At 43.7% G+C, this 11102-nt stretch overlaps 1 protein-coding gene across 1 annotated transcript; it reads left to right on the top strand.

Annotated features, from left to right (window-relative positions):
• Nucleotides 1-206: 206 nt before the first annotated feature.
• On the top strand, nt 207-10987 carry PNLDC1 (poly(A)-specific ribonuclease (PARN)-like domain containing 1). The gene is made up of 18 exons (XM_009705842.1): nt 207-256; nt 376-449; nt 1416-1449; nt 1574-1697; nt 2424-2512; nt 2803-2903; nt 4223-4302; nt 5300-5437; nt 6360-6429; nt 6662-6747; nt 6968-7023; nt 7524-7591; nt 8465-8518; nt 8735-8777; nt 9343-9442; nt 9897-10072; nt 10245-10343; nt 10915-10987. The coding sequence occupies exons 1-18, from the start codon at nt 207-209 to the stop codon at nt 10985-10987; spliced, it is 1515 nt and encodes a 504-aa protein (XP_009704144.1).
• The last annotated feature ends 115 nt before the right edge of the window (nt 10988-11102 follow it).

Below are 11102 nucleotides of genomic sequence, written 5' to 3'. Positions count from 1 at the left end.
TTATCCTGCCCCAGGGATGAGGCTCCACTTCCACAGCGATCGGTTGTCTTTTCTCTTGAGCTTCCTACCGGTGGCTTTGACACAGAGGTTACAGTGAAGACAGGTGTTTCGGAGATCTGTGTCCTGATGCTGGTGAAATGCATGCTTCATATTTCAGGTGGTTATTTTTCTGTGTGTGTGTTCTTTCCCCCTCAACAGCCCTTGATATGGAGTTTACTGGCTTGTATTCAACTTCCCCACAAAGTAACCAGCCCAGGTAAAGCTGTTGGACTTGATGTGTGAGGGGCACTTGCTGCTCTAGCTCTGAGAACAACCTGCACGTTGCAAACCTTCTTGTTTCTGCTCCTTTTCCCCCAATTCTGGTTTTGTTCATAGCCTGTTTGATTCCCCTGTGGAGCGGTACCTGAAGGCCAGGCAGAGCATTCAGCGCTTCACTGTTACTCAGCTTGGTAAGTGCTGTTCTGACACAGAAAATAACCTGCGAGATCTTAGTGGTAACACCTTTTGCCAGCTGCCTGCAGGTAGCTCTGGTCTTCATTCACTCATTACAGAGACATTTATTTGCTGTGGTAGGGCTTTTTGGTTGTTGTGTTTTTTTTTTTTTTTCCTGTGATGTTTAATACTATCAACTTTTAAATACTTTAAACAATGTAAAGTCAGGTGGGCTGTACACTTTTTACTGGTCTAAAGTTGTTCATATTTAAGGATTGCGGGTACAAACACAGGGCTTTTAAAACAGAGGATGCAAGCAAGGAATGGGTGACAGCCACTCCTATTCAAAGCTGTGTCATTTATATAGTGTATGAGTAAGGGGACTATCAGAGGAAAATGAAGGCTGGTGTTTCTTATATTCCTGAAATAATAAAAAGTCAACAAAAGAAGGGGCCTGTAGTGGTGGTGGAGGGCTATTGTCAGTTAAAACCAGTTAGAGGTCAAGAAACCAGCTCCCAAACTGTTTAAAATATTGTTCAAAGCCTTAGGCTATGTAAAATCTTAATGTGCTTTTTAAGGATTAATCAGGAAAAAAACAAAAGAACCTAAGTAGTCAACCCATGTTTCCGTCCTCTGTGGTGCCTACCTCCTTCCAAACGTTTTTGTAGTGTAGTTGGACCCGCAGACCTGTGTATGCATAGTTGGAGATTTTCATCACCAAGTCACTTCTCCTCACCCATTGCTCGATCTGTTTGCTATTTAATCAGACCTAACTGCTTTTCCCACTTAGCACTGAAAGCTTGTCCCTGTTCAGCTCTCGGGGAGTAGCCTGGCAATTGCTGTTTAGATTTGCACTGTGGCATTAGTGAATGGAAAACAGGTACTCCGTCAGGGGATCCCCACATCCCTTATCTCATTTTCACAGTATCTGTAGACATCCAGCTAATCATTGCCATTTCAACGGAGGTTTCTCTCTCTTGCAGGGCTGGCAATATTCTCAAATGAGGGTTCAAACAAGTAAGTAAAAAAAGCAGTTTTCTGTTATAATGAAGACAGTGCAGTTGAGATGTTATGCAGAATTCTCTTGGGAGGAGTTATTTCATGTAATTATCTTCTAGAGAGATTTTTCTTTTCATTGTAGGTATGTGGTGCATTCATACAACTTCTTTCTGTTTCCCTCAACGTTGGGAGTTACGGATATCGAATTCACCCTCTCTGCATCTAGCATTCAGTTCCTGTCTCATTATGGCTTTGACTATAATAAGGTACGTAATCTCCCTGCCAGAAATCTGGACTGGAGGAAGTCTGTGCAATTACAGGAGAAAGTAGGATTAATATCCCTAAATGCTACATTTCTGGGGTAAATAGCATCTTGCTAAAGTATGAATGCATCGTGCGGTTCATTATCGACAGGGAGAGTGAGTCCTGGTTTTTTCTGAACTGCCGTAGAGGCAATAATCACATCTTTGTCAGCCTAAGACAGATTTTCCCCACCTCAATCAAAGAAAACCTGTCTCTGGTGAGCTGAGGAGTTACTAAACAGACCCCAGTGGGGGTCTTTACTAGCCATGAAGGTGGACAAGTCTCAGTTTACCTGCATCTTACGTATTGCCACATTTCCCGTAAAATTTAGACTACGTCATCACGTAAGAACACTGTTTAGCAGTTTTGGACAGGAAGCATTGTGGTATCTTGACACTTGGAGTATCTCATTAAAGGGAAGGTAAAAGCAGAGCAAAAAAAAAAAAAATTGATTACAGTTGACAAAAATACTTTCTTTCCTCCATACATAAACATGTTTTCCTTTATGTGAGAATGCATCTTGGATTACCTACAGTTTGTATTTTTGAAGAGGATATTCTGAGAATGAGGAACACCAGCATCTTCCAAGTATACGCCGGTTTTGGACTTGGCTAACCTGCTCTTCTGTGATTTGCTGCAAGAGAGCCCAGAGGAAAGTAACCAACCTGGCCTTCTTTTCCCCCCCTTAGTTCCTCAAAGATGGAATCCCATACATGAATGAGGCACAGGAGAAGATCCTTAGCAAGCATCTCTTAGCGGATAGCTGGAAAGTCAGCAGGTGAGCACTATTCGGAGAAACGGCTCCTCAGTACTGACTGTGTTGACAGCTCACCTTCACTCAGATCACATTTTGTAGAAATATTAAAGCCTGTTGGTGTGAATGCCTCACCGCCAGCTGTTCCAGCATGCTGTGGTCTCTGAAGGGAGTCTGAGATCACAGAATACAATCTGGAGAATTGGGTGAATGTTGAGAAATGATGCTTTTGCATTCCCACAGCAAGGCACAAGGCTCCATCTGTAAAGAGCTTTTTCTCACACTCTGCCTCTTTCCTCCTGATCCTGCTTTAGTGCTCTGGACAGGGATGTGCTGAAGAAAGCTATTGATGAAGTGACCTGTTGGATAGCTGCGGCAGAGGAAGAGGAGACTATGATTCTGCAGGATCTGAGCGGTATGGAACAGGGTGCCTCCCTTAGGCACCTGTGGGCTCTGAGTGGGTTCATTACATCTCCTGAACCTCGGAGGCTGCTACTGTCCTGTTCTGTTAAACTGCTCTGTTGAGAGGGAAAGCACCTGTGCCCATCCTGCCTTTACAACTCTTTGCCCCTGTCTGTGCCTCAGTTCCTGTCAGGCATTCATCTCTGGGCTCTGCTTTTCTGCTCCGTTGGGGTGGTGGGTTTTTCTGTAGTGGAAGTGGATGTCTGCGTGCTTGGAGCCTGCTTTGTGGTAACCGACTTCTATTTTGTGCTTCTTCAGAGCAGCAACTGGAGAATTTGTCATTGCTCTGAATCAGGACAGCTTCTGACTTGTTTTAAATCATGGGTGATCTTGGTTTTGCGTGTTTTCTTCTCCTTGGAGAAGGGAAAGGTGGGCCTGCTTTCAGAGTTTGTTCCCTCTCACGTGGAGCAACAAGGGGCCTCATGGAGACATACATATGCCAGTGGGGATAAACAGGCCACCTACCTCCTGTGTTAGCTATTGGGAGCACTCTAGCAGAGCTAAGGAATTTCTGTGCTGTTCTGGAGGTTGAGGGACAGGGAATTGTAGTAGAGAATAGTTTGTAGGTTTGCGCACAGAAACTAAATCTTAATCCTTGAGGTCAGGGAATAAAATACAGAAAAGGTTAGAAAGGACAGAAATTATTTAAGGCTTTGTCTGTTGATGCCTTTTTGCAGTGTGTGAAATACAGGGGGTGAGGCATGTGCTGTGTTTTGTATCTGCTGCGTCAGCTGTTGTAGATATGATACTGATACTTTAATAGGGTCTGGCAATGGTGAGCACCTGTGACAAGAAAGACATACATTTAAGTAAGCAATAAGACTGATTAAGGTGTCTTTTTGAATGCTGTTCAGAAGAGGACTGGGTTAGTTCCTTATCAGCTGTAAGGGAAAATGCATTGGTACCTCTCATGTGTGCTTGGCTCATGGGTATGTTGCTCTGAAACCTTCCAAAACCACAGTCAGTCTTTTTCGGAGTATAGCCTTCCTCCCTCTTATTTTCAGTTGGTCATTTCCTTTCCTCTGTGTCCTCACAAAAGCTTACTTGCCTGAAATTCTCACTGTGGCCTTTTTTTTGTTTGTTTTGCCCCCTTTCCCCCCCCCTCCCCCCATCATTGTGTATAGTAATGTACCAAGACCATACATTCAGGAGTATTTTCTGTACACTGGGGGAGAAACATCTGGTCAGTCCTTCTGTCTAGAAAAATGTGTTTTCCTAAATAGGCTTGTCTGCACCTCTGAAGTTTTTACTATTTTGTTGTTGTTGTCCCAGGCTATCAGATGTTTGAAGTTCAGCTGGTTCTGAGACAGGCTCTCCAAAATGTTTGGACACAGCCTCTTGGAGACAAGAAGGTGAGATGGAAATGTGGACCTTTTGAAAAGACGGTTTCTATCTAGAGAGATAGGTCTGGCATTCTTGCAGGGATTCTGAAATGTTGCTTGTACTTTTAATGATAGGATCCAGGAGGAGGGGAAGATAATGATAAAGGAATGTTCTGGGAAGTGTTGATTGTGGGATCCCAAGAAAAGAGATCCAGAAAATGGAGTAACTTTGGTTTCTGTTTGTCCTGTAGCCACAAAATATTTCGAGCTGGAAGTGCTTGTCCTTGGGGCACTTCTGGAGGGACCTTCTCTGTGTCTCCAGACTTCGCTAGAATCTCCTTCAGTATCTCCACAAGAATGTAGTTTTCAGCCTTTTTTGTGGTTTTCCTTTGCTGGCTTTTGCCATGTAGTTGCTTTGAGGACTTTTACTCTGTCTGTTGTATGGCTTGCTCTTTTGCTATTTGCTGTTGCTATTTTACATTTGGTGCAATATTTTCTGAATTAAACGTATGGCTGCGGACTCCTCAAAACATGGTATGAGTATGATACTAGTCGGTTGCTTAGAAGTAGACTACAGAAGTCTTTTTTTGCATTAGTACTATTTTGATCTGATAACCAGTGTCAACAGAGTGACAGATTTACTCAGCCTTCTCACCTGAAGCATAGCTTTTGGGGACTCAGTTTGTATGATTGCTGTTCTGGTTTTTGGTTCCACGAATTTACCATGTTGGTGTTAAGCTAAATGGAATTACGTTCATTTGTGCTTCAAAAAACCCCTGTGGTGGGAACCATCCTCTTAACAAGAGAAACATGAATAAGACACCCCTAGAGTAGGTCTCTTGTTACTGGAGCACTGGTCTCTATGTGGAAGAGAAGGGAGACAGTCCTGAGGTCCCAGGGAGTGCACTATTTCTCCATCCTTCACAGCCTAGAAGCTGAACTTGTCCTCAGCATTACTGAACACCAGGAAGCAATGTACATACAACTAGCACGGGAGGCTGAGATACCCAATGACTCTTCTTTTCAGGTAATGGTGAAAAAAGTGAGTCCACAGCATCGCCAGCTTCTGGAGAACTCTCCTTATGACTACTGCCGGAAGGAGCTCATTCTCCTGTCTGCGCGGGGCTTCACCAACCTCTTCCAGGTGCTTGTTAAAGCCAAGAAGGTAAAATACCTCATCCCTACTCTCATTTTTCATCTCTTTTTGCTTTGCTATGCTGGATGTAGGGGGATGACAAAAGATAAAGTAGTAATTTTTATATTAAATGACTCAACTCATTCAGTATGATTATCCTGTTTAGTTGTCAGTAAAACTGAGACAAATTCACAGATTGCAGTCATCGTTAGAAAAAATGAGTGTTAAACATTACTACATCTTACTGATCAGGTCCCACTCCTACAGCATGCTCAGAATTATGGATCCAAACACTAGATTTCCCTGTGTTACTTTTCTATTACTCCTGCAAACCAAGTGCAGCCAGGGGAGAGGGAGCCAGAACCTGTTCTGCAATGTGTTTCTTCTGTCACTTGAGAAAATGCAGGAGTCTGCAACGTTAAAAATCCTTGTGTTACATGGCATGAGTCACCATCCAAGAAAGCTGAGTGGATTCTTGCCTTTTGGGCAAGTTGTACTTTTCAGCATGTGACAGACCAGTTTATTGGACCATGTGGACCATTGGTCTGATTACGTGTGGAAATTCTTATGTTCTGTATGCAGATTATTGAATGAATTTCAGCTTCAGAAGACTACGGGTGATGTGCAGGCAGAGGCTGTCCCTGCCCTTGTGGGTGAGCCTATAAATCTGATCACTGGAAGATTTTACCAGTGTTCAGCTGAACTGAGAATCCACCTAGCTCCTTAGGTCCACTGAAAATAGAATGCTGCTGAAAAAATACCTTCCTCAGAGAGTCCACAAGTCTGAATTCCTCTGAGCCTTGCAGTCTGAATGACTTTTGGGTGAGCGTGTGTGGATGCTGTCCACCGGAGGAGCGGATTGCAGCTGTTGAGCCTGCCTGAAGTTGATTATCTCTGAGCTCTCTTCAAAAGCATGCTCCAATGGGCTGTTATGTTTATATTCTTCCCATAGCCCCTGGTGGGACACAACATGCTTATGGACCTTATGCATCTTCACGACAAGTTCTACAAGCCCCTTCCAGGTAATGCTGTACATAGCTGCTGTCCCCTGGCTGCTGCCTTTGCAATGGGGATGGGACAGTAAGCACAGCGGTCACTTGCCACTCCAGCCACCCGCGGTCCTTAGCAGGTAGCAGTGCTAGTTGCCTCTTCGGAGCTCCAACTGCTGGAGTGGTGCATCATTCCTCTGACTTCACCTCTCATTCATTTGTAATACCTTTGGGTTTTCCTCAGTTTTATGATTTTTGCTTTCAGAAAGCTACGAGGAGTTTAAAAGGAACATTCACAACCTGTTTCCTGTCCTCATAGACACCAAGACTGTTACGAAATCTATCTGGAAGGTGAGATGCAAAGGTCTTTTTGTTCGAAGTTAAAGCTTGTCTTTCACCCAAAAGAGAGGATATCTTTCCTCCATGCCCTATGGCTACAGAACTGTGATGAGTTCTCAGTGTTGCCCGAAGACATTCTGATTTTAAGATCTCATTTAATGAATTGGCAGTACCAGTAAATGAGCTGTGAGGTCTGTCTTGGTTGGTTTTCTAACACGTTCTTCTTTTATAGAAATGTCCATTTCCGCGAGTATCTCAACTTTTGGAGGTGTATGCAGCTTTGTGCAGGTATGTGGTGGGCTGTAAAGCCTTCAGCAATCCCTTTTTTTTCCTTGGGAAAGATATTTCAAAGTCAGTCATTTCATATGTTCATATTCTTCCTCCCAAATGTTTTTCAGCTGGTTTATTGTCTTTCTAAATTTAAGAGCAAAGATTTGCTTATCTTTCTTATGAAGTAATTGTGGAATAAATCACTTGTTCTAAGACACTTCTTGTATTGTACCACCATTAATTCATTAGTCACAAGTTTGGCTTGCAGACAGCCTTATGTACCACTTTATGTTGCTTATGTCATGTTATGAAATGAGTGAGTTTCAGTTCTCAGTGAAAATACACCCTAATTTAAATGCCAGCTCCCAAGAAAGGGCTGCACTGAGCCCAAAGCAATAACTAAATACAATGTTCAAATGGAGCACATGAGTAGATATTGTAACTCATGAGTTTAGCCATGATGTGGTGGAAGAGTTCTCTTTTTTTACATTTCTTTTGTGGATAAATTGTGTCTTCAGCAGCAGCCTAAATCCCAAAGACCCAACGTGCCCAGTGATAGCTCTTGCAAATGGCTGCTCAAGATACGGTATGTTCTTAAGCAAGTCTTCAAAGTCAGGTAATTAAAAAGGGGTTTGTTTTACTCTGTGGATGTCCACATGCAAAGCGTGAGTGTGTGCCAGTGGGTCTGCTGAATTTGCACAGAGCTGCCAATACATGTTTTTGTCCAGACCCAAAGCCTGGGCTCCCAAAACATCATGTGTTCTGCGTGTCCCTGGAAGCTGCCAAGGGAAACGCAGGGCAGGTTTGCATCATGCTGCTAGCACAAATGGCATTTACACGAAGTGGGGCTGAACTGAACCCAACTTGGGGCTGTGAAGAGTTGGAAGCCCTTGGAAAGGGCCAGGGGTGGTGGGAAACAGCAGTCCTAGAATGGAAAGTAGCGGGAGTTAAAGGCAGGGAGGTCCCGGGAGGCAGCAGGAGCTTGGTGCCTCATGTGCAGGGTTAGTGGTGCTGCGTGTTCAGGAGGTTGTGTGCAGTACGTGGTGTGATATTTATTGGCTGCAAGGCAGACGTTTCCTGGCTTCTGGCAGCATGGTATCCTGCAGCGCGCGGCCTCCTGTGTTTTGAAATGGTTCCCACACCATCAATAACATATACAATACAGTTTGGTTTAGATCTTTATAACAGTGAACATTTTTTAATGTGCATCTCGCTCAGCTTTTCAGACATTCACGTAACTGTTGCCTTTTTGTTGGTATCATTCTAAAATGCATGGTAGAAGCATAGACTTTCTACAGGGTGTAAAGGTTTCAGAGTGAGGAAGGAAACAGAGTTGAGGATGGGGGGGCAAAATACTCCAGAACAGTGGATCTTGCAGACATTAGGATTCTGCAGTGGAGCAGTTTCCACAGCGTGCTAAAGGTGTTTACTCCTTTTTGCTTTTGTCGAACGCTTACAGCTGAGAAGAAATCTCCTCACGAGGCAGGCTATGATGCATTTCTCTGTGGTTCAGGTAAAATGCTTCTTAAGTGCTTCTTCAGAGTTCGTGTTGAGGCTTGGCAATTCCTTTCCTGCTCTGTAGCTCTATTTGATGCTAAGAAATATTTGTTTATATACAGTCTGTTGCTCTTAGTAACTTAGCTGTACTTTAGTGAGTTTTTGCTTTCCATTTGATTAGTTATGTTTCTTTAGCTTTGTTCTAATGCCACCTCATTATTCCTCCTTCTAGTTCTTCTGAAGTCAGCTCATTTGCTACTGTGCAGATCCACAGAGTAAGTGAAGTTTAAATGTTTACTGAAAATTGCATTACATGGATGGGTCCTATGGAAAACAGTCGTCAGTTTGCTCTGGCTGACTTTTTGTTTTGCAGGCTGGCCTTCCTTTTGGATGAGAGAAAGTGTTATTGGAAATGTCACTGTTCTAATTAGATTATTATTTTATAAATCTGAAAGTAGTAGCTTTATGTCAAAGCTGACATTTAAAAAATGAAATCAGGGGCCATGCGATGGCTCAGGGGTTGGGAAATGGCATTGTAACTCCTTTATCCTTGAACAAGCTCTTTCAAGTTCAGTTCACTTGGGTAAGGGTCAAATGATTTTCCATTAGTTTCCATTTTTGAAATCTGTGTGATTCAGTGCCTTCAGTTAAGTTCCTAAGAGGCAACTGTTCAAATCCCTTCCCTTTGCTTGCGGCTTTTTGACTTCTGTAGAAGATGCCAAGATCTGAAATACCTATTTTGTCACTAGTTAAAGAGCTTCTTCAGGAGCTCTGTGCTCTGGAGATGCAGTGCAGCGCTGGAGAAACAAAACTTTCTACCATTTTTGTTTTCTGATGTAGTGGTGCAGTGGAGGCTGATCCTTCTTTCTCTCAGTATCTCGCCGTGTTAGCCGAGTATCTGAACAAAGTGAATTTCATCCGAGGTGGTGTTTCAAGCATTGTGCGTATGAATTGCAGGTCTGTGAGCAGTCTGTGGGGTGCGTGGGTCAGTAGCCTAGTTGATGGCTTCATTAGAAGAGAAAAATCCACCAGTGCCTGGGCCCACCTTGGCAGAAGTTGTGGTCATACGAATGACAGAACTGACCTTTCAAAACGGCAAATGAGTTTAATTTCTGCTTTGTGAAATGTATTCATATTGTTATCCTGTAAGATGGCATTAGTCAGTTTATGTTGTTGTTTCTCTGGTCGTTTCTCCATGGTAATCGTGACAGTTTGCTTTTATGACTCAAGTTTAGAAGAATCTTGGGACAAAAGAAAAATAATTTTACACCAACAGTTTTGTTGTACAACCTGTCTTACTTATGTGTCACATTTTGCATATTTTCTGATTATATTAGTACTGCTTCTGTAGTATTTTCAAACTCAGATATGTCTCAGTTGTGTACATTTTCCAGAATTTTTCTGGGGAAGATGTTCCCTGCCAACATCCCCCTGTCTTGGTTGTCCATGTCCGAGGCTGGCCAGGGCTGAATGAAAAGCAGATTTACCAAGAGTTTAAAACTCTTTGTCGCTTTGATGTCAGACGGCTTTCAAAGAACCAGTTTATTCTGCTCTCCAATAAATTTAAGCAGTAAGTGACCAGAAAGTCTTAATTTTTAGTTCCTTGATCCTCTCTGATCCAAGCCTTCGTCCCACCCTCCCTCTGCTGTGACAGCTCTTGGATAAAGAGGTGCCTGTCCTGAGCTGTGGGACGCTGCGAGCAGCCAGCAAGCCATGGCTCATGACACCTCCTTTCATTCCAGCGTCAGGCTTGTTCTGCGAGACTATAAGCATCACCCTCATCTGCAGGTTTCCGTCTATCGCAGGTGGAGGCACTCCCCACACGTGAACTGCCTGCTGCAGTGAGTCACAGGAATCACGGAGGGGGGAGATGGGGGGAAAAAGCATTCCTTTCAGGGTGCCTGGCCCCGTCACAGCCGCAGCCTGCTGCGCTTTTGCAGTGTTCTGCCAGCCCTTCAGGAGAACAAGGGGTTCAGAAGCAGGTTTGCTTGCCAATGGCTCGGTGGCTACTTGGGAGCTTTTAGCCCTGGGAATCTGGACTTTAATCTTTATCCTCATTAACTGGGGAATGTTACCCCATGGATACCACGAAACTATGTATATGGTATCATAACAGACAGAGGGTTATCTTAATGAGCTGTAGTGCTAGCTCTAACAAGCTTGAGGGGAGCGAGGCAGAGTCTCCCAGGTGTGGGATGGATGTGGTTTTTTGACAGCAGAGTCAAAAGCTCGGTACTAGGAGAGAATCCCATGTTCAAAACACACCCCTGTTGTGAGGCGCTGACAGCAGTGCTCACGAAGGGTGAAATTTCTGGCCTGACACGGTTTGGAAAAGGATCTCGGTGCTTAATAAGAACAAAATGAAGCCCTAAATACAAGCAACCTAACAGCATTCTATTGTTTGCCCTTCAGGGTCTCTGGTGTTGTGGCACTGTGGTCTCTCTTGGCCTTTGTACTCGGAGGAGCTCCTTGCTGTTCAGTCTGAAGGACTGCCTGCCAGATGAGACGTGAGGAACGCAGATCTCATCTTGTGTGTTTGCCTAGGTTTTGTTTTATTTCATTCAATAAACTATGAGCAGCAAAACAAAAAAGCTATGAAT

This window comes from Cariama cristata, unplaced genomic scaffold (genome assembly GCF_000690535.1).
Source record: "Cariama cristata isolate BGI_N322 unplaced genomic scaffold, ASM69053v1 scaffold31398, whole genome shotgun sequence".
Classification (NCBI taxonomy): domain Eukaryota; kingdom Metazoa; phylum Chordata; class Aves; order Cariamiformes; family Cariamidae; genus Cariama; species Cariama cristata.
Note: the sequence above shows the minus strand (reverse complement) of the source record. Positions and strands in the feature narration are given on the sequence as shown.